At 39.1% G+C, this 24,371-nt stretch overlaps 1 protein-coding gene across 1 annotated transcript in view; it reads left to right on the forward strand.

Annotated features, from left to right (window-relative positions):
- The window catches only part of FOXP1 (forkhead box P1), a 1,279,200-nt gene extending 1,265,781 nt beyond the window's left edge, over window positions 1-13,419 (forward strand). The window contains exons 19-21 of the mRNA XM_082265551.1: window positions 1,543-1,612; window positions 4,079-4,245; window positions 11,764-13,419. Of these exons, the coding sequence (XP_082121677.1) occupies window positions 1,543-1,612; window positions 4,079-4,245; window positions 11,764-11,908 (382 nt within the window). The 3' untranslated portion in view covers window positions 11,909-13,419. The remainder of the gene's footprint in view (window positions 1-1,542; window positions 1,613-4,078; window positions 4,246-11,763) is intronic.
- The last annotated feature ends 10,952 nt before the right edge of the window (window positions 13,420-24,371 follow it).

Below are 24,371 nucleotides of genomic sequence, written 5' to 3' on the forward strand. Positions count from 1 at the left end.
TTCCAAAAGAGCTAACAGAGGCGTCCAGTTCCAAAAGAGAGAACAGAGGTGTCCAGTTCCAAAAGAGAGAACATAGGTGTCCAGTTCCAAAAGAGAGAACAGAGGTGTCCAGTTCCAAAAGAGAGAACAGAGGCTTCCAGTTCCAAAAGAGAGAACAGAGGCTTCCAGTTCCAAAAGAGAGAATAGATAATGTAGCTTCAGAGCAAAACTCTGTATTACAAAATCCCTCCTGTATTTATTTTTTTTTTTTTATTAGGGATACACAACATTTTATGGCTGGTTCTTTTTGAACCAGTGTTGATGAAATTCTAAGCTGTTGCTTTGAGAACTTTGGATAAAGTGTTGCTTAAATTCACCACGTTACTCTAGAAAAAAAGTCCAAGTCAGCAGAAGCATGCAACCTTTAGAATAAAAGTACAGCATTTTATAATCCTTGCAAATCAATCCCTGCTGGAAAGGTGGAGCAAGCAAAGGCAGTTCCAAAAAAAGAGAATAGAGGCGTCCAGTCCAAAAGAGAGAATAGAGGCGTCCAGTTCCAAAAGAGAGAATAGAGGCGTCCAGTTCCAAAAGAGAGAATAGAGGCGTCCAGTTCCAAAAGAGAGAACAGAGGCGTCCAGTCCAAAAGAGAGAATAGAGGCGTCCAGTTCCAAAAGAGAGAATAGAGGCGTCCAGTTCCAAAAGAGAGAACAGAGGCGTCCTGTTCCAAAAGAGAGAACAGAGGCGTCCAGTTCCAAAAGAGAGAACAGAGGCCTCCAGAATTTGAATACCCCTGAATGAAGGCAATCTGCTGCCTATAGATATTTATGTTAATAGGTACACATTTAATGTCTAATATATTCATGTTAATATGTACACATGCAATGTCTAAACTGTGGATGTACAGTATTATTCACTAAACCCCAATTCACTGGCTAGTAGTACCAGTTTAACAGGAACATTTTTTAAATAATATTGAGAAAATAACGAAAGTCTGCTCTATCGTGGGAACAATACCTAAGAAAAGCCCCTTATACTTGCCTATAGAGCACACAGCTAAAAGATACTCCACTCTTCATCAGTACCTTGAATGGGAAGTACATTGTATTTTGGTGTCAATGTCCAAATTATTGGTCTCTGTGGCACAAAATAGGATATTAAATTATATTGTAAGTTTATTTTTTTGCATTGTTAAATAATGAACATAATATTCTGGTTTATGCCTGCAGAGAGGATAGACACTGGTAGGTAACATAAAAATGCTTTTTACATAGCGTTATTGTTATTTGCAAAATAATTATACGTGTGAGGAATCAATGCTGTAATTTCTATTACATCCTGCACATTCTGTATTGTGTTGAAGTTAAATGAGCCTGTACTGCATCTAAATGAACCTCCTTCCTGCAGGTGTAAAGCTTTTACATTTTACAGTATAGCATTGTTCTGCTAGTATGTATTTTTTTCTACATCATTTTTATGCTTAATAAAAAGAAAATGCTGTGCTATTTATTTTTAGTAACCATATATAAAAATATATGTATTTTTTTTTTTTTTTTTTACATGCAGTAGTCCTTCGCTTATCAAAAACATTCAGACAAGTCACGCCTACTGCACACCTCTTAATGCTGCTTTGCAGGTAAGTTGCTCCATCCCCCCATTCTCACCGTCACCGTGTGTCTTTTCTGCTTATTGCAAAATATATTATCCTGGCTCTAATTAGATATTAAATTTTAATTCTGTTAAACTTTTTTTTTTCTTAAGTGCATAAAGCATTGCGGTCCCTGGAGGCAGGCACATATCAGTCTGCTTCAGCATTAGTTAGATGCTTAGCATTTTGAATATTGTGGCAAAAATTAAAAGTTCACTTATTAATATTTATCAGCAGTATCATAATTTCCATCCTCTTATTTCAGAATTTCACTTGAGGCAAAAATACCACAAGTGTAATTACTCGAGCAGAGCTATTAATGTGGGGAATGAAAGAATATCATGTCACATGACCTCCTATTGTTCCAGGGTCTAGAGGAAAAAAAAAAAAAAAGCAGGATTAAAAATAAAAAGAAAAAAAAAAACTGGTGCACATTTTTAAATACCTATTCTTGATGGATAAATTCCTCTTTACCTAATCTGCAATTAATTGTTAATTCTAGGAACAGTTATTTTAAATGAATTAATATTTATCATTTTTATTATTTTCATCATTATTAATAACCGTAATAATATCATTTTACTAGAATTTTTATATTAACCCTTTATGTTTTCTATGCATTTTCTGAATATCCCAACTGCATAATAAATGTATTCTCTTTTTAATCCACTTTTTTGTTTTGGAGATATCATGGTGACTTTATAATTTGTTTGGTTTGTTAAAAAAAAAACATGATGAAACATTAACTACAAAATAAAGCAGGGAATGTTTTTTTTTCTCTTGTGTTCTCTCTGATTATTAGAAGTCAAACAGTGACAACACTGAAAGGAAGGAATTGTAAATACTGTTCATTAGTTGCTTACTGTCCCCAGAGTCTTGTGAAATATGATTTTAAAGGCTGTTCTGTCTGTAGAATACTATTAAGATTACAAGCACAATTTACATTCATGAGGCTGAAAGGCAAAATGAAATGATCCTATATTCTATCAGATCCCTTCCTTAACGATGACTAATTCCAATTAGAAGGCTCAGCAGATTTAACATTGCATGTTTTTGAAAAAGAAATGCAAGCTTTTTATTGTTAAATAAAAAAAAAAAAAAAAAAAAAAAAAACCTTCTGTATATGTAAACCCCAAATTGCATTATTTTTGTATAGTTATTTTTCTTATTGGTTTCCATTCATTCAGATAACAGACTGAAAATGTGTCCTTGCCTTAGTTGCATGTATCATGGGAATTTTAGAATGCATGGAAATGCGCCTTTGGTTTATATATCTCCTGCAAAGTTAATGGAAAGATGCCATTAAAAATAAAATATCTAAAACAGATATATATGCAATACCACAATGTATAATGATGAGAGATTACATGAATGTAACACCAAAGCAATATGTTAATACTGTTAGCAGACATTGCCCAGGCTTTAGCAGCTGAGGCTAAAGAGTTATGCCCCGTACACACGTGCAGATTATCTGAAGACTTTTGTCTGCAGACTTACCTTTTCTATGTAGTGCAAGGGCCTGCTGGATTGCATACAAATTGAAAGTGTTTAGATTTGACCTCATATTATATGGTTTTGGTAAGTCTGCAGACAAAAGTCTTCAGATAATCTGCACGTGTGTATGAGGCATTACTGTGTCACTACTAAATGGTCAGAATTTTTTTTTTGTAGATTTGTTATGTTGAAAAATTTAAGAAATATCTAAAACAGTTGTTCCATGTTGCAGAAAATCCCAATACACGCCAAAAACGTCACCAGTGTTGCCACGTGTTTAGTTTATAACTTCCATGTTACTTATATTAGTAATTATCTTTCTCCCTTAAAATAGATCTAAACAGTAAACTAATGACTTGTAATTTTGTAAAGCTTAGTGAAACAAAGTTTTATTTTCATAGAATACAATTTTTTTCACCCTTTAATGCATCTCAGTGCTGTTGATCACCTCCAGCCTCTTTCAAACACTTCCTATCTATATGAAATTGCTTCACATATGGCTGTTCTTGCCATGGAATGGCTTCACAATAGTGACAAAAGAGGACCATGACTACACAGTGTGTACATGACCATTTGCTCTCTCCACGAGTAGCACACATGACAGGGTAATAATGCAGCACAATTGGGAGACAGTTGCCACCCTATAAGGGGAAGTGTCTGAACAGGGACTTTCATGGCAGGATCACCAGGTATTATTTTAATGAAAGATGCAGATTTAAAAATATTCAAAACAAATTTAGAAATACATTAACATAATAAAACTTATATGAAAATGTAGTGATTGGCTTTAAATCTATGTTAACTTCAGCTAGCATTGTGGCACATATTTGGTGTATTATCTAGGTGCAGATTTTATTGGATTCTGATACATGTGTTCCTTTTAAATAGTGGAAGATTTTTTTTCAGTCTTGGTTAATATCTGAAATTATTATTTTTTTTTTTTACTGTCTTTTGCTATAGGTTTCAATGGCTGAGAACAGTATACCTCTATACACTACGGCTTCCATGGGAAACCCAGCTCTGACCAGTTTAGCCAGTGCCATGCGGGAAGAACTCAATGGTGTAATGGAGCATGGCAACAGCAACGGCAGTGACAGCAGCCCGGGACGTTCCCCTATGCAAGCAATGTGAGTATCAGGCCTTGTGCAGTGAATTGTTAAACACTTGATTCATCAGTTTATGATAACTTACATGTGTACAGATTCTGCTGTATCTCTCACAGGCCAAGGTATGAAGTAGGTGGTATGGGGGATGCAAGGGTCACAAATAACTTATGATTTTTAACCTGAAATATAAGGAATCCAGGATTTGATGTTGGATTCAAAAGGGCCTGATTTGAGCAATGTATGTAAGTGAATTGGGGAAGAAAGGGATGTGGGGGCCCATTCAATTCTAGTAACAGGTTCTCTTGATAGCTCACCTGCTACTGACCATTACCTTCTTTATGCTCACCTGTTGCCCTATTCACCTATAGAAAACTCTGTGTAAGCATAATGTTGGTCTCTGTTGTAGCTTACATAGGGCTAAGGACAATCCTCTTGCCGCTATGTGACAAAATTGGGACCTGGTAATTGGCTTTTCAAACTCTGACAATCTCTTCATGAAAGAAAAGGAACGAGGGCCACAATCCTTCTATATCTAGAAGTATCTGTTATATTACAGTGTTTTGACTGGTGGATGGGCTGGCAGCAGTCTCTGTTGACACTCATACAGGGTTAAGGATCGTTCCCCTGCCGCCACACAATAAAGCTGAACCCAGGCAATAGGCCATTTAGACTAACCATGATATTGTGGAAGGAAGAGGAGAAGGTCATGCTTCTCTATACCTGGATGTACAAGTTGTATCAGGCTGGTTGATGGAGTGATATGAACCTCTGTTGGAGCTTACAAAGCTCTAAGGACCCTCCTGCAGCTGTCGCATTACAAGGCTGGGGCTTAACAATTCATCACTTACTCTCTGACCATTACATTATGGATGGTATGTCCTAGACACTCTGAACTAAAGAAGTAGCTTGCATAAGCTAGAGCATGCCTACATTACCAAACTAGTCTAGTTGAATGTGACTAACTACTACTAACAAAGTTCTACCATGTGCCCCAACTGATGGATGGGGTGGCAGTGGACCATAGAAAGAAAGTATCTACAATTTAAGTTACTAACCATAACTTACAAAGCCATCCATAAGTTGGCACCCAGCTACATCACTAATCTGTTCTCAAAATACCAACCAACTCATTCTCTTCGTTCCTCCCAGCACCTCCTGCTCTCTAGCTCCCTTGTAACCTCTTCCCATCCTCGCCTCCAGGACTTCTCCTGAGCCTCTCCCATCCTCTAGAACAGTGGTCCTCAACTCCGGTCCTCGGGGTCCACTAACAGGCCAGATTTTAAGTATTACCTTGGGGAGATGCAGACTAGAATACTAAAATCACTGAGAAGCAAATGAGATCACCTGTGATGTAATTTAGTTATCTTGCAAACCTGGCCTGTTAGTGGGCCCGAGGACCGAAGTTGAGTACCACTGCTCTAGAATGCTCTACCCCAATCTGTCCGACTATCTCCTACTTTGTCCACTTTCAGACGATCCCTGAAAACACATCTCTTCAGAGAAACCTATCTGGCAACCACCTAGCAACTGTACTTTTATTTTCTCCATCAGCCATCCCCCACAGTTATTACCTCTTGTATCTCTTGACCCTCCCTCTTAGATTGGAAGCTTTAACGAGAAGGGCTCTCTGATTCCTACTGTATTAAAGTGTATTGTACTTGTATTGTCTACCCTCAAGTTGAAAAGCGATGCGTAAACTTTCGGAGCTATATAAATCCTATATAATAATAATAATAATAATAAATTGAAGGCACATGCCTGTTACATTATCCTAAAAGGGTAAAGTGACAGGTTTACGTGGTGGAGGCTTGATAGGAGTTTTAAATGAGCCACAGTTCTTCGTATTTCTTATTGGTACTCTTCCCCAGCTGCCTAAATTTCTAGAAATAAACCAAAACTCAAATTTATACAAAAACCTTTAGCAACGCTAGTTGGAATGGTTTCAGCTTATGTCAGCCCATGAGAGATATTTACAAAGGTTTAAAAGCCTAACAAAATATTTTAGAGTTTTTATGTGCCCTTAAACTGCTGCGGCGTAAATGAAAATAGCACACAAATACATCTTTAAAGTTACTGCTTTCTGCAGGAAAGAAAGCTTGATTAATTGCAACAGCAATTTGTTTTTCCCTAATGCCGCCAAGATACATTTGGCGTAAAACCGCCACGCTGCATTCTCTTTAAAAACTGCAGTAAACAGTTATGATGCGTCTAATTTTTGAGCATCCCAATAAATTAGACTCAATCAAGCTTTAAATGCTAACATTATCTCGGCATTTACCTTGTTAGCATGGAAACTGTAGAATCTCTCTAGAAATTAAACAGCCTACTATGTTCATATGCATCTTTATGATGCTATAATGTTATGGCTCTTTTTATTCTAAGATCCAGCTTGCAGAATATATCTTAATGGGGGTTTGTAGGACTTTCATCCTTAAAGCTTCCAGCGCTATTTGAGGAGCAGCGTACTTCATGCTGTGTACGCCAACGGAACCCATTCCTTTTAACAGCTCTGAGTTTCACTGCTCTTCTTCCAGAGTGGACAAATAAGAGGATTATTGAGATGTGCAAAATTAAAAACAAAAACCTTTTCTCGACAAGGATGTACACTACAAAACTAATATTGACACTAGCTTATATAATGCAGTTAAACAGCATATATAGTAATAAATATGCTGCTTTTTTATTTGCTTATTTTTTGCTTCAGCAAGGGTTGAAATACCCTGTGCTGGCAGCATGTTGAAGAGTCAGACAGCTGCTCCCACACACAAGGCAGCCCGGGTCTTTAGCAGAGCTAATTGGTACTTTAACCACTTTAAGACCGGAAGGATTTTCCCCCTTAATGACCAGGCCCTATTTTGCGATTCGGCACTGCGTTACTTTAACGGACAATTGCGCAGTCATGCAATGCTGTACCCAAATAAAATTGACGTCCATTTTTTCCCACAAATAGAGCTTTCTTTTGGTGGTATTTGATCACCTGTGCAATTTTTAATTTTTGCGCTATAAACAAAAAAAGAGCTACAATTTTGAAAAAAAAAAAAAACAAAAAACAATATTTTTCACATTCTGCTATATAACATTCCCCAAAAAAAATTTAAAAATCAAAATTTTTTAACATTTTAGGCCAATTTGTTTTCTGCTACATATTTTTGGTAAAAAAAAATAGCAATAAGCGTATTTTGATTGGTTTGCGCAAAAGGTATCGCGTTTACTAACTACGGGAAAGATTTATGTAATTTTTATTTTTATTTTTTTTGTTACTAGTGATGGCAGCGATCTGCAATTTTTAGCAGTACTGCCACATTACGGCAGACAGATCGGACTCCTAATTGACATTTTTGACACTTTTGGGGGGACCAGTGAAATTACTACAGTAATCAGTGCTAAAAATATGCACTGTTACTGTAATAATGACACTGGCAGGGAAGGGGTTAACCCTATAGTTGATCAATGAGTTAAATGTATGCCTCATGCTTACTGACGTGTGTTGGGGGAGGGGGTTCTGTGACACAGACATAGATCACAGGTTCAGCTATGCTGAATCCTGTGATCTCCTCCCGTCTGTCACTAAGAAGATCCGCCTGCTTTGTTTACATAAGCAGATGGGTCTTCTCACAGTTTCCCCGACGATCGGGGAAGGGAGGCGCAATCCCCTCCTCCGACCCGACTCCCACTGTGCGGAAACGCGCCGCCGAAATCACTAGGAGTCCAGCGACGTAGGTCTACGTCGCTGGACCCAGGGGAGCTGCACTGCCGCAGTAGGATTACTGTAAGTAGTCGGCAAGTGGTTAAAAGCTTCAACAAAGCTTGCTAAAAGCTCTGCAAATGCTTTGTCAAAGCTTACTGTTCATGCTGCTCTAAGCTGAGGCCCGCCTGAAACAGGCCAAAGTGCGGCAGGCTATAGCTGACCTGTTGCAGCTTCTAATACATACTGTGAGAAGCACATAGTGTGCAGTGAAATCAAATAAAACAATTTCAGTATAGGAGTGGAACCTGTGCAAGCGGGAACGTTTTAAAGGGCTCTTTCACACAGTGAAGTCCGCCGATCCCCCGCTGAGCAGGAGGATGACAGCTGTTCTCCGTGCTGTGTGCGGAGACACAGCTTTCAGGTCCCCATGCATCTCTATGGGGGAATCGGATGGGAATGGACCGTTCTCATTCGATCCCATCTGATCCGATCCGCTGGACGGATGGAAAATAGGGTCTCCAGATTTGACGAATCGGATCGTATGTCAGCGTACATGTCTCCGCTGACATCCAGTGACCCATAGAGATGTATGTGGTGACCGTTCAGATCCGAACGGCCTGTGTGAAAGGTCCCAAAGACTTGGAAAACACTTTGCTAAAGCTTCCTGTACACACTGCTCTCATACAAACTGAAGCAAAGGTGAACAAGGTCTCATAGTTTCAGACTGATTCATATGGCTCCTGCATGTTGGCCATCGGCTGAGATTTAAATTTAAACAAAAAAATGGTCCCTTTGATTAGTAATTCTTTACCTAGCATTTGGCTTCATATAATATAATAATACTTTGCATCTTTTGGAAGAGTTATTGTTAACAAAGGTAAGTATGTGGTTGAGGGGGTGCAACCCAGTAAGCAAGGGGAGTAGGAGTTTAATTCATTAATGCTTCCTATTTTTAGGCATTGCCTTGGAAAGTCAATTGTATCATGAGCGAACAGGAGCTTTTCTTTCTGCTTCTCATCTCTAATGTTAGATAATGTCAATAAAATGACACTTCCCTTCACCGTTTCAAAGGCCAGGCGGTGTTTACGCATTTGCCGTATTTTGCATGACAAAAGCCACTCAGCAGTGGAAAAGTAATTGCTGTTTGTAAAGTCAGGCCTGTAAATATGATTTACGCTCGGCGTTTCTTTCTTGTTATCATAGCTGTTATGTACGATCAGCCCTATTCCCCCGTGGGTTATTCATATGCTCTTCCATAATGGGGAATTTGGCAGTTTGCATCTCCCAAGTGCGTCCTTTTTTGCCCACCATGAGCTAGGGATCATGTTTTCCCTTGTTTACAGCTGACAGTGTTATTATTCTCGTTAAGACTGGGCTCTCTTATCACATTGTTGTGTTGAGCGAGGCGTTTTTTTTCTCCTTTCTCCCCTTCTCCGTTTGTGTTTCCTGGCAGAGCTTTTCTTCCCTTATTGACAGTTTGTAAAAATATGCATTAATTTGGAGTTTAAAGCATGTATCATGGTGTCTCCTCGTAGTGTTGTGCTTGAAGTTGATTAATGATAGAACCTCACTTGGGGTCATCCTCTAGAGAGTTGGCTCACAGGTTCTGCATGTTAACTAGAGAAGCAGAACACACATTAAGCAATGATTACCCCCAGCCTCGGCAAACGGCTCCGTGGCCCGATAATTCCCACTTTTACTTTATGAAGTCTTGTTTAATTTGTCTGCCGAATGTTTGGTTGTGTCATAAATAACATTAATGAGTCTTTTATATTAATGACAATGATTAAATATGAATTATTCCTACTATAGCAATGCTACCTGGTATAATGGTGTTGTTGAAACCAAAATGTGAAAATGTAAATGTCCTGTGGGATCTTAATTGTTAAAACACATTATTTTAGCAGACTAGTCAATCCATATGTATATAGGTAGACTGAGGGTACTTTGTGATTAAAAAGAGGTAGCTGCATTGGTTGAAAAAATGTGTTAATTAATTTGGAAACATTAAAAGGAACCTTTCAGGAAAGAAACGGTAACTGTTGTTTTGTTTTTGCAGGTGCATGTTCCAGGGCTTCTATAGTTATCTTTGCCTCACTGCTTGATAGTCACTGATCTGGAACAAGCATGTGTATATTAATTTCCGTGACACCTTATATGTTTAAGCCGGTTCTGGTTTGATGATGCACCAAGCAGTGAGGCAAGGATAATGAGCCCTGGAGCGTATACCTACAAAAATAAGTCTCCAAATCCAGGTCCCATATTTTTGTCATAAGAGGTGTCTTTTGATGTACATGATTTAGAAGTATTTGAAATGAATCAATTAATACGGCTCTATATATCTTATTATAAATTAAGGCCTGGTTCACACTAGATGCGGTGCAAATTCACAGTTTGCAAATTGCAGCGGATTTGCAGAATCGGATTGCATGGCTGTGAACACCTATGCGATCTGATTCTGGCGCAGACACAAAAAGGGTCCTGCACGTGTTTAGTCTGAATGCGATGTGAATGTAGCCATACAGTTTTGTATGGCTGAATTTGCATCGCACAGACATTGCATGTGATCTGTACAGCAATGCGGTGCAAATCACGTGCCATGTCTGTCATCACACTAGTGGGAACTGGCCCTAAATCCTTGACCCCAGGGATGCAGTATGCTGACATTATATGCAAAATAAAGTGTTTTTGCAATCCTAACCTTTTCCCCGGGATTTTATCTGCTGTTCAAGCCTCTGGTATATTTGTAGGAATTGACAAAAATGTGTTCAGCTTGATTTAATGTTGACACTTAAGGGTCTAAACAGGAAATCCAAATACGTATTTATGCATGTCATATGAAAGGACCCAAGGTTCTTTTTGATGGCTCTTGTTTAGGCATTTTCTGTAATGGGGTGACAATTGTCTACTAATTATGCTCCCATGTTTAGCACACTAAATGTCAGGAGCTGGATCACATGCTGGTGGCACTGTGGTTCCCAGGGCAGAGTGTTGTATTTTGTGTCCAACAGCGAGCAGACCCCAGTAATTAGTTTTCACCTGATGCTGGCTGCTGGAAGGGTATTTAGGCCTCTCGCTCCAGTGTTTTGCTGCTGCTAGATCCTGTTTGCCTAGATCTTACTCTTGCTTCCTGCTCTGTACCTGCTCCCGTCTTTACCCCTTCTGCCCTCTGCACCTCCAGTTTTCCCCTGCTTTTCAGTGTCCCCCATTTTGTGTATATTGTATATAGTTAGTTTTTAGTTAGGCTTCTGTTTGTTAGTCATTAGTCAGGTATTATGTCACTGAGTTTCATGTTTGCTGTGTGCTGGTGTTTGATAGGATCTTGTTTTCACTTTAAATAACTCTCACTTAGGCTCGGTTCACAGCTGCCCGCAATCTGCAGATTGGTTGTGGGTGCGGGAACCACCCGCAGCCAAATTGCACTACTCCACAAGATATGTGGGGCTACCCCGACCCATGTCAGCCCACAGTGCGTTTGCGGGTGCAGGAACTGCAAGGAAGTTGCATAGACAAAAAGACCATGTGGTTTCCCTGTGGCTGCATTTTTTAAAAAAGGTGCATGCACCTTTTTCCTGCAGAAAACGCAGGCACAGCAAATGCGAATAGCACAGCCCACACTGGTGTGAACTGAGACTGAAAGTAAACACAGTGAAAGCATTTCTATAGTGAAAGCATACACATTCTCTTAGTGTAGCCATGCAGAACTGGCCAGCTCTGCTGCTGATTCCTGACTCTAAAGGTTTCAGGTTTAGATCTACTTAAATAAAATATATGGAAAATTACAATGTAATATTGATAATGTGCAAACATAACAATCTTATTACATATTTCCTTTCTTTTCTTCCCTTTAGGCACCACGTACATGTTAAAGAAGAACCACTGGATCCCGACGAGAATGAAGGGCCACTATCGCTAGTAACAACAGCTAACCACAGTCCTGACTTTGACCCTGACAGAGATTATGAAGATGAACCAGTAAATGAGGACATGGAGTAAAAAAAATAACCCATGCATTATTTCACAATCCTGAGAATGAAGACAGTTCAAGGCTTGGGTTACATCTCCATTATTGTACAGTCTGGAGATTTCCCAGCCTAATCTGAAACCTTTGACATGTGTTAACTCTTAGTGCCATCAAGTTTCCCATTTGGGAGTATTTTTGATTTTTCTACTTTTTGTTGAAGAAAAAAAGGAATTTGTACTCTGTGCATTGGATCGACTTGTTTGGTACTTGCAACTTCCTCTCTCACAGTCAACATCAGTGTTGTAAATTTGCTAAACCGATTTCACTTCTTCACATACAGCAGACTTTTTGGACTGTTGTTCTGCCAAAACAGACACTGAGGACATCGATATAAGCATGTGCGTCTAATCTGCAGGTCATCCCCTTTGCCCAGATTTTAAGGATTCCAATGGACAATGTATTTGCACAGTACTGCATGTAGTTCTGATTATCACTGCCTTTAAATCAATTCTTTTGCTTCCATATGGGATGGGAGGGGTGACCTTTTTATATATGTATGGGACAGAGGGAGAGGCATAGTAATTATCCCAAACTTCTTAATGTATTGCTTTTATTTTTATTGTACTACACCAATTTAAGTTCTGACCTCAGGCCTCTGCTTCAGGCCCAAGACCTCTTGGAGGCATAATGTTTTCTGTACTTTGTGATGAATGTTAATAGTTGTTTTTATTATATGATGCCGAATGTCTTTCAACTGTTCAAACATTTTCTGTCATGCATTGTACTTTGCTTAAGTTGCAATCACATTTCTTTCAGACACTCAAAACAAAAAAAAAAAAATCAAAGTATAAAAAAAATAATAATATATTTACCATTCCATCATAAAATTTCCCAAAACAAAAACTGCCCTTATAGGGAAAAGGATGATCTGGTAAAATTTGGTAAAAACAAGAATGAATAAAAGCCATAGAAAATGCCACAAAGTGGCACAAAATTCATTCCTGGATAGCAGTATTTACTAGCATAGTCAGAGCGAACCCAACTGGTCACAATACACATTAACCACAGCACAAGGCATTATGCAGCTCTCAACTTTCTCCATTATTGGGTACTTAAGATCTGGGAGAATATAGTATGTTCAGTACCGAAAAACACTTGTAAATTTAAGAAAAAGCTGACCTTGATCTACAGGTAAATGGCGTGGCTATCTCCTCCGCTTCTAGGATTCCCCGTGGTTGGGACAAGGACCTGGAAGGAAATAGTGGTTGAAGAGAAATGTCCATGTTATATATAAAAAGGCCTTAGATCTATATACAGTATATATAAAAAATAAGGCCAACAGGAGGTAAGATGTCAATTTGGCATACCTAGAAAAAGGCACCACTAAGGAAAGGAAATTTTTGGCAACAGTTCTTCTGTTTAAACATAAATTTTGTTTCTTTACTGCATCATTGTAAATCAGCCAATAGCAGAAGGAGGTCATTATCTACATGTAGTGCAGTAGTTGAAGCCGTGAGCAACATAGAATATTATTCCTAAGCCTTTGTGTGTATACAAAGCACTTTGTACTGTGACTCGAAAGGAGGAACGTAGATCAGGACAGAGCTTAGGTAGAATTGTGCAAGTGTGGATTACAACCTGTACAATGTAAAAAATAAATCAGGTGTGTGTTTTTCATGGTAAAACCAGATATACATAACGCTGTGCCAAATCCAAAAATGTAACAAGTGTCTAGGCAATCCCGTAACCAATAGTTTGTTTTGGTAAAAAAAAATATATATATAAATATATATATCTTTTTTTTTTGGTAAGGTAATCTTTTGAATGGCTGATTTTGTTACTGTCCATAAAATGGTAAATTGCAGGGCAAAACGTCGACCAAAATTAAAAAATTGGGAAGGCCTTTAACTGAAAAACTGAGAACAAAGTCTGAATACCTTGCCTTGGTTCGAACATGGCTGGTGGTCTTTATAAGCAATCAACTTGTGTTTTAAAGTGTTTTATTGTAAACACATAAAGGATGGCATAGCTAATAGAACTTCACACTTAGACCGCTTGGGTTGTCCACAGGTAGGCTTTTCAAAGGAGCCCTTTAATTATAAACCTGACTGGTTGGTGTGTGTACAGAACATAAAAGCTGGGGAACAAGAATGGGATACATGCATTTTGCACTGTTCAGGCTTGTTATGTGACCCCCCTGGATCTTACAACTTTGTCATCTATTTAAGTTATGCAGTGACATTAAAGTTGTTGTTTTTTTTTTTATTTTTTTTATTTTGCAGATGCAAAAAAAGTCATTGTTAGATTTTTTTATTTCTTTTTTGTAACATTATTGGTGCCATTATTAGGTGATACTTCAAGCCATATCTGCCCAGGATCTCTTTGCAGCTCTGTTGAGGAAGGTGTGATCCAACTGTGAACAGTTTTCATGGGACTGCCCTTATAAATGATATAACGCTCTAGTCTTTCACCACTGTCTTGCAGCCCTTATAGTTTTTTTTTTTTTTCTTTTAACCACTTTTTCAGAAGATTTTTTTTTTTATTTTCTTACATTTAAATCTCTTTGATGCTGGAAGTACTTGCCGTTGTTTGAGGGAAACAATTTAGGAGCCTCTCATAACATGTAGCACTTTTCATTAAAGTGTCCTGGCGAAAATGTTTTTGTTTCGACCCTGCAAGCATAAAAGGGATCTTGTTGTTCCTGGTAACAAGGGTTGTTCTTCCTTCAGACACTTTCATACATGAGGCGCCTGTTGTGAAAATCCAGAATTTAAGAACAGTTTTCAACAGCCAAGCTTATTGGTAGGGTAGGATTCTTAATGTGCATATAAATGATTTTATTGTTCATATTTCAGCAATGGCAAATGGATTAGTTTTATGGTTGCCCTTACAGTTCATGACAGCCCTACAACTACCAAAGATTTTACATAAAAGTAAATTATGTTGTTTGTGTTATGCTTTACCTGTATTTTAGACAAACCAAATATCCTCTTGTTGTTGATCAAAGGAGACACGTGAATCTAGAGGGGGATATTGATCATGTTTATGATTTCTTTAATAAGATTCTACTCCCATTTGTTCATTCCAAAATCAACCTATTTTCAAACCAAAGTATTTTTTTCTTTATTTTTTTTTTTCAATTCGTTTTTTTTTTTCCAGTGTGACAAAACCATCTACAAACTAATATTGATTGTTGGGAACAGTTTTACTGTCTTTTAGAAAGTTGGCATACTTTAAATTGTATTGCCCAAATTAACTTCCAGTTTAAGTCAGCCAAATGCATTCAAGGTGCATGAAAACAAAAAGGTGTTGAAGGCCCCTTTCACACGGGCGATCTGATCTGATCTGCCTGTCAGTTTTTCAGGCGGACTGGATCGGATGCTCTATGCAGCCCTATGGGGCAGCGGATGTCAGCGGACATATCTCCGCTGACACCCGCTGCTATCCGATTCCGATCCTATCCGTGAAATCCGGACGGCTGGAAACCCGTCTGGCGGATGGGATCGGATGAGAACAGACAGGCGGTCTCCGATCTCCCCATAGAGGACAACGGGGATCTGATAGCTACCTGTCCGCACACAGAGTGGAGACGGAGCTGTCATCCGCCTGCTCAGCAGGTATCGGCGGATCGATCCCCCCCCTGAGCAGAACAGACTCCATTCCGTGTGAAAGGACCCTTAAAGTTCTTTTCTCTTAGCAAGCAACCACTCCAACTACCAACCAAGCTCCCTTCCAACAGGCCATAGAGAAGAGGACCCTTAATCAGTGTGTGGAAGCAGAAGTCTCTCTGCAGAAGTACAGCACACTTCAGAGCTTTAGCCCTGCAATCAGCAAAGCTCATGTGTCCTGCTGATTGGAGAACTCAACAGGGGGTATGTCAGATCCTCTGCAGAGAGACCACCACTTCCAGAGCACACAGGTTCTTCTATGCAGTATACTGGCAGGGGACTGGCTTTTCCACTTAGACTGAGGCTGTTTTCTTTAGAAGACTTCTCACACCTCTTGTTTTGATGCACCTTGAGTGTATTTAGATGATTAAAAACTGAAAGTTCAATCGGGCTTGAGGACCCGTTGTCACTACGTGGGAAAGTCGCGTTCCATGCGCGTTTCCCGCACCGCGTTTAAAATACATCCCACTTGCGGTCTGCAGAAGGTGTCAGTGTTAGTCCCGGTTCACATATATGCGATAACAGACATCGCATGTGATTTGCAGCGCACTGCTCTGAAAATCACATGCGATGTCTGTGCGATGCAAATTCAGCCATACAGATTGTATGGCTGAATGTGCATCGCATTCGGACACAACTCACACAGGACCCTTTTTTGGGTCTGCACCAGAATCGGATAGCATGGGTGTTCACACCTATGTGATCCGATTCATGTCCGAACTGACAGTTCGTACTGCGATATGCAAACTGATCTGGGGGTGTCATTAACTTTGTATTGACACCCCCAGCGATTCGTATATGGCAGTGTAAACTGCCTGCGAGTTGGATGCGATGCAGGAACCTGCAGTGGATTTGTATATATGTGAACTGGGACTTAACAACACCACAAACACAGTGCATTTGCCTGCACTGGGTCGCATTGTACAGAAGTTGCTGTACGTTTGGTGCAGTCTGCCTCAATTTGAGCCCATTCAAATGAATGGGCTTTAAATCACACTGCACCCAGATCCAATGGGAATTGCAGTGCGTTCCTGCCCAATTCATGGTGCGAACGGGCCCTGAAACCTATAAAATGATGGCATCCGACCATTTACGATATTAACAGCCAACACATGCATTAACCACATGACATTTGTAATAGGTTATTGAAAGCCCTTAAAAAATACTACACACATTGCTCAACTGACAACTTCTTGTTCCAAAGAATACACAGATACAAGGTTATTTATGGTAATATCGGTTTCAGTTGCAGGATAGATGTTGTAACTCCTAGCAATTAGACTTTAGCTTCAAATGGTTTAACACAAATTCGATCAATAATGCTTATGTGTTGTTTTTTCAGCTAAAGTGGCTTTGTGCAGTTCAAACCCTCTTCATTTTTAAAATTGTATTTAATATTAAATGCATGTTTGTTTTCCTTTTTATTTTCTTTAATGTATATAAGCTATTTAAAAAAAAAAAGTTAAAACAAACAAAATTCCCAAAGCACTTTTCCGAAGATACCAAAACACAATTTGATGCAAAATCCAAATTTAATCAGTTATCTCATAATCTAAAAGGCAAAAAAGTTCTATAAATAGATTCATTTAGAAAATAGACATTTAGAAAACAGATCCCATACATGATACAAACAAATTTGTATTATTTTAAGTTTAAATAGTGGATTTAAATAATTGAATATATCAGCATACGAGTGGAAGTAAATTTATTTAAGAACCCCCTTCACCCCACTATGCCTCCCCCCCAAAAATATAAAATTTTCAGTTACTTTTGAGTTAGCGTTCCCTCCATCTAGTCTGTGTATGAAGGGTATATATTAATTTAAAAAAATATATATATACTTACTTTTAATTTTATTTTACAATGGAGTGGCTTGGTTTAAGAGAGAAAAGCTCAGATTATGTTAAAAAATATAGGCCAGTGTTCTTTTTAACAGCTGGTTCACTTGGTTCTTTCAAAACTCAGAAGAGGGGATAGAGAGTTGGTGGACTTTTTCATACTTGGCATGAATAGCTGGGCGTAAAAATAACTCGGCATGAGTAACAGTAAGCATACCTCAGTTCAGCCCTTTATGGAATGACTAAAACACAGTTACATTTCACTAAGTTGCACTTAAATGTATGTCTTGCATGCTTACTTTACAACAAACGTATAAAAAAAATATATAAGCATTCACTTTTACATATCATGCAAGTGTTAAGACTTGTGTAAAGACCAACTGAAAAACTCAGGCTTAATCATACAGCAATCTCCACTATGTGTGTATTTTTTCAATTTTTGCAAACATTTTTGCCATTATTTTAAGTTCCTCATAATGTACATAAATTGTCAACATGTCTGTGTGACCATTTGTATTTAAAGGGGGGGGAGGGCAAGGTTGGTAATATATATTTTTTTTCTTTTATTTCTTTTTACAAAACATTCCTTGCAAGGAATGGACACATATTTGTTTGTCAAACACCATTGCTTTGTTGTGCAACTGCTTTATATTAACTATACTAAAATAGCTTTGAAAAAAAAAACTACTGTATGTAACAATTGCAGAAACAAGCTGCATATGTACAATATTTAGTTATCCCTGCTTAAAAAAAAAAAAAATATGGATGACTTTTGCTGACAAGGTGGGAGAAATTCCCTGACTATTTTGCTTTCAATTTGTAACATAGTTGACAGGATTTTTTTTTTTCTATCATTGATCAATGATTTTGTACAGTTCTTGTGTTTTTTGCTGTTTTTATTTTTTATAATTTCCAACCCTTTTATGTTATTCAACCACTGCCTTTTCTGGCCGTCTTAAAAAAAAAAAAAATAAAAAAAAAAAAGGTTCATATGTTTAAAAAGTAAAAAAAAAAAATGTTTTAAAGTGTTTTCTCCTCCTGCAGTAAATATTTTGCATGATGATTCCTGGGCTCAGACATTCAAAAGTTTATCAGTAAAGTCTTGAACAATTATTGGGGAGTGTCATACTATTAAACTTTTGTATTAAAAAAAATACTTTACAAGGTGCCAAGATGTAAAGACAATTTGTTACATGTTCTTTTTTTTCTCAAAGAAAAGCGTACATTAGCAAAGTAGTACCATGTATCAGGTAAACTGCTGTCAGGAATGAGTCAAACAAGCCTTCTCTTATTTTTTCTGCCTTGTTAACAAAAAACACACAAAAAAAAAAAAAAAAAAAAAAACAACAAAGAAAAAGTTGCATTTCTGAATCTCACAAAATGTGAGATTTGAAATCAAGGCTTAGGTTGATTTATATCATTGAGACAATTTCTTTTTTAAACCCATATAGAAAATAAATTGATTTTTGGAGAAGACATGTCACATCTCAACAGAAAAAATAAATAAAAAAAAATGATGTGATTTATAAAACATAAAAAAGTTGCTTATATGTGGTTTTAATCCTGACATTGTTTTTTAATGTAATATTCTGTAACATACTTGTTTACTTTTATTATGAAGCACTTGCTTTAAGGTTTGCAAAACCAGATTTTCCAGGGTATGCAAAAATTGGCCCAACCCAAGTACACAGTCTTATGACAACTAATAAGCCTTGATGACAATGGTACAGTCTGGATAGTTAGCGTGGTGCTTCATGTGTATGTGCTGCCAGTAAACGAGATAATTTTGTTTTGAAAAGGCATAAAAAAAACTCATTCCTTACATCAACTGTAATTTCATCATTCCATGTCTGTTGATACAGACAATAAAAAAAAAAATGTTGTGTAGTCAGTACTGATTACTGACAGTATAGCATTCTCAAATGCAATAAAAATGCTGGTTGTTCACACTGGTAGTTTCTGTTGTCCTGTCTTTTGATGTTATTTAGTGTGCAGTGTTAAAAGAGCTTAAAAAATACTATATGCCACATAAATGGAATTGTAGGCATCCATGGCTACTTCACTGGTAAAGAAATCCTGTCAATGACTTATGCCTCGTACACACGCATCGATAGTTGGCCGTTTATTTTCGGCCAACGTCCGATCGGCCGATTTCCGGCTTGTTAGTATGATGCTTTCGACAACCGACTCCGACTTTTCGGCCGAAAAAAATCTGGTGTGCAGGCTATAAGATTTTTGTTGGCCGTCAACACAACGGCCGATTTTCCGTCAGTCAGTACAGATTTCGGCAGACAAAGATCAGATGAGCAAGACTGGGCATGCTCAGAGAAGAAAAAACACACGGAAAGTAAACCAGCACATGACATCACTTCTGAAGTTGGTTTTTGTTGGCCGAGAAAATTTGTGCGCAGTCTAGAGCACATTTCAACCAACACCACAACACTGGACAAAAGACGGCCGATCGGTCGGCCGATAATCGTTGCGTGTGTACGAGGCATTAAAGCTGAACCCAACTGTATCTGAGCACCACAAGCTGAAAACACTATTCATATCACTTTTAATTTTCAGCAAACCCACCATCCATGCTTTATTTCCTTGAGAAATTGCTTTAACAAGCACCCTCCCCCTAACTGTTGCCGTCTTAAGTAAGGGCATTTGATACACATTGCATTTACTTCCTGGAATCCATCTACTCTTAGACCAGACATGCAGGCAGGAGGGTGAGCTTAGCTGAGAAAGCCCCTCCTACCCATGAAAGGAAAAAAAAAATGTCAATGAAGACTCCTGGGATGTATGACAACATTCTGGCCTAGGCCAGGAACCAGGAAGCAATAGAAAAAAATATGTAAAAAGGATTACAAATGTTGATTGAGAGGGTTTAGTTCCACATTTAACCACTTTAACCACTTTACCACCGGAGGATTTTCCTGCTAAAAGACCAGGGGGATTTTTGCGATTTTTTACTGCGTGACTTTAACGGACAATTGCGCGGTCATGCGACGCTGTACCTAAACGATTTTCACGTCCTTTTTTTCCCACAAACAGAGCTTTCTTTTGGTGGTATTTGATCACCTGTGCGATTTTTTGATCACGCACTATAAACAAAAAAAGAGCGTAATTTTTGCAAAAATAACAATATTTTTCACTTTTTTTTATATGAAATTCCCCCCCCCCCAAAAAAAATGCAAAAATCAAAATTTTTTAACATTTTCGGCCAATTTGTTTTACGCTACCTATGTTTGGTAAAAAAAATTGCAAAAAGCGTATTTTGATTGGTTTGCGCAAAAGTTATCGCGTTTACTAACAAAGGGAAAGATTTTTGTCATTTTTGGTGTTTTTTTTTTTAACGAGTAATGTCGGCGATCTGCGATTTTTTTTTGCGGTACTGCGACATTGCGGTGGACAGATCGGACCCTTGACTGACATTTTTGACACTTTTGGGGGTACCAGTGACATTACTGCAGTAATCAGTGCTATATATATGCACTGTTACTGCAAAAATGACACTGGCAGGGAAGGGGTTAACTGTATTGGACAGGGAGGGGTTAAGTGTGTCCTAGGGGCGTGCTTCTAACTGTAGTGGGACATTGCTATTGGTGTAAAAACAAAGATCAACGGTTCTACATAGTAGAACTGTCTGATCTTCATTTTTACACAGGGAGAACTGACAGGCGGCTTGTTTACATAAGCCGCTCTGTCTTTCTCCCGCTGTACCGGCGATCGTAGTGTGTCACACTCCCGCACTCCTCCGTGAACGAGCCTCGGCGGGCGCGTGCTTGCCCGCTATTGGCTCTAGAAGGAGTGACAGGCGAGCGACGTAGACCTACGTCACTCTGCCTGGCCGGGGCCGACTGCCGCAATAAATATACTGTGAGCAGTCGGCAAGTGGTTAAGACCGGAAGGATTTGCCCCCTTCCTGACCAGGCCCTATTTTGCGTTTCGGCACTGCGATATTTTAACGGACAATTGCGTAGACGTTCAACGCTGTAGCCAAACAAAATTGATGTCCTTTTTTTCCCACAAACAGAGCTTTCTTTTGGTGGTATTTGATCACCTGTGCGATTTTTATTTTTTGCGCTATAAACAAAAAAAGAGCGACCATTTTAAAAAACAAAAACAATATTTATCACATTCTGCTATATCACATTCTCAAAAAAAAAAAAAATTAAAAATCAAAATTTTTTAACATTTTAGGCCAATTTTTTTCTGCTACATATTTTTGGTAAAAAATAAAAATCGCAATAAGCGTATTTTAATTGGTTTGCACAAAAGTTATCGCATCTAGTAACTACGGGAAAGATTTATATAATTTTTATTGTTTTATTTTTATTTTACTAGTAATGGTGGCAATCTGCGATTTTTTGTGGGACTGCGACATTGCGGCGGACAGATCGGACCCCTGACTGACATTTTTGACACTTTTGGGGGGACACGTGACATTACTACAGTAATCAGTGCTAAAAATATGCACTGTTACTGTAATAATGACACTAGTAGGGAAGGGGTTAACATTATGGGTGATCAAGAGGTTAAATGTGAGCCTAGGGGAGTAATTCTAACTGTGGGGGGACGTGGCTTGTGAAATGACCATAGAGACCTGTGTTTCTATATAGAAGGATCACATGGGCTCAATGATCATTCCAGGGAGAAGAACGGTCAGCTGTGTTTACAACAGCTGACCGTTCTCTCTCAGTGGGGAACGTTCACGGGTGTCAGGCGGCAATCCGAGCCGCCTGCTCGCTGCATCGGCTTCCCCACTGAGGGCGCTAGCCCCCTAACCTCCTGCAAGCAAGCGACGTACAGCTACGGCGATTCGCCTGGGAGTGGCTGCCTGCCATGTTATACGGCATAAAGAGGTTAAAATGCTCATTTGCATTGTTTTCTGTTCCAAAAGTGTTTTTTTTTTATGTACTTGCAATGTGCCTTTAAACTTGCTGGAATATTTACCTATTAGAGGAAACTACAAGAGTCAACACAGAACATCCCCCTCTATACGTGCAAATCTTAACTCTCTCTTCCGGGAGAGTCTGTGTTTTGCCAGCTCCCGAAATGCCCCCCTCACCTCCCTAAATAACCTTTTATGTAGATGGTGGTTGGAGAGTGAAGGGCAATACTATATACACTTGAGAGATATCTGTGAGTCTGCTGGGGCTGCACACAGTGCATCCAGAAGCACAGTGCTCACAGCGGTCTCAGAACTTTTGGATGTCTAGTCAAAGGAGGTTTTTGCATGTAAATAACATAACTAAAATACATGAAATGCACATAAAATCTTATGGGAAGATTTCTGTTGAAATGGTCCACTGACAAGGCCTCTTAATGAAAACAAAAGTGATCTAGGTTCCTGATTATTATGAATCAGTAGGGGAAAATGTGAGAGATTCCGTTGCTCACTAGCTTTTGAAGATACCTTGGGGGTTGCCATCCTTTCTTCAAGCAGAACTATACTTACCTCCATTCCAGCAATGCAACATTCTCAGGCTTCCTCAGTGGTGTCCATATCTTCTCGATGGCTGCTTCTGGATTTGGGATCTTCACCCAACTTCATTGGCCTGGCCTGGATGACATAACTCCTACACATACACATTAATGTGTGCTGGCACCAGACAGATGCCAAGAATTGTACGCTGAAAAAGAAAAAGTGATAAGAATTGGGTTTTAAAGGCCACAAAAGGAGGGGTGCTCAGTCATATAAAAAGTATAAATTTATTAGATCCACAAGGATAAAATACAAAATATATAAGACAAGACAATACATGGTAAAACATATATTCCTAATTGGAATGTTGAAGGAAATAAAAGGTCCGAAATATGCAATTGGGGTCTTCAAAGCCGACGCATTTCCCCACAAGCTTCTTCAGGGCTATATGGACCCTACATTGCGTATCTACAAAGATATACATACATGTATATATCATTCAAAATACATTTCATATATCCATTATGCGTTGCTACGGTGAAGAGCATATGGACACAGACCTGATCGGCTGCGCAAGCAAGAAGACATTTTTTTGATTGTACACTGAACTGCACATATGCAGGTCATTGTACAGTGTACACTGTTTCGATGAGAAAGGCAAGAATCTTTTATTGTAGAGGAGACAAAGTAAGGGCTCTTTCACACGGGCGATCCGATCAGATGCGCCTGTCAGTTTTTTAGGCGGATCTGATCGGATCCTCCATGCAGCTCTATGGGGCAGCGGGTGTCAGCGGAGACACCTCCGCTGACACCCGCTGCCATCCGTATCCGATCCTGTCCATGAAATCTGGATGGATGGAAACCCTATTTTTCCATCCGTTCAGTAATCGGATCGGATCTGTTGAGAGCGGACAGGCGGTCCGCTCTCATCCGATCCCCCATAGAGGGCAGTGGGGGCTGAGACACCTCCCTCTCCACTCTGCAAGCGGAGACGGAGCTGTCATCCGCCGGCTCAGTGGGGATCGCGGATCGATCCCCGCCGAGCAACACGGATCCGCCTACGGAGGCGGACCGTGTGAAAGAGCCCATAGTCTCTTCTGCAATAAAAAAAAATAATTTGGCAGGCATATTTGTTTTTTTAGTAAATCAATCACATAGCATACTTTAGCAACCCCAGTACACACATTAAAACCCTTTACATAAAGATGTGAAAGTAACAAAAAAGTCCCAAATTATCTAAAATTAGATGAGAAGATTTTATTTAAAGCTATTTCTAGAGGACACCTAAGAGAAAGACCCCTTTCATGTGGCCAAGTTGGTGCAGCCGCCGGATTCTTGCAGCTGGAATGATCGGGTGATGCCATCGGCAGCGACGCAGCTGGCTGTATCTCGGCTTGAACATCTGTCCCTAACCGCAGCTAACCGCTCTGAATGCAGCTATATGAGAACAGCAGTGGCCACTGCTGATTGCATAACGCAGTCATTCCAGTAGCAGGAATCCGCAGAGTCTTTTGAAGGGAATCTCGCGGCTGCACCAACCTGGCCATGTGAATAGAGCCCAAGGATTGCT

The sequence above is a fragment of the Pelophylax lessonae genome (genome assembly GCF_965119305.1).
Source record: "Pelophylax lessonae genome assembly, chromosome: 8".
NCBI classification, from domain to species: domain Eukaryota; kingdom Metazoa; phylum Chordata; class Amphibia; order Anura; family Ranidae; genus Pelophylax; species Pelophylax lessonae.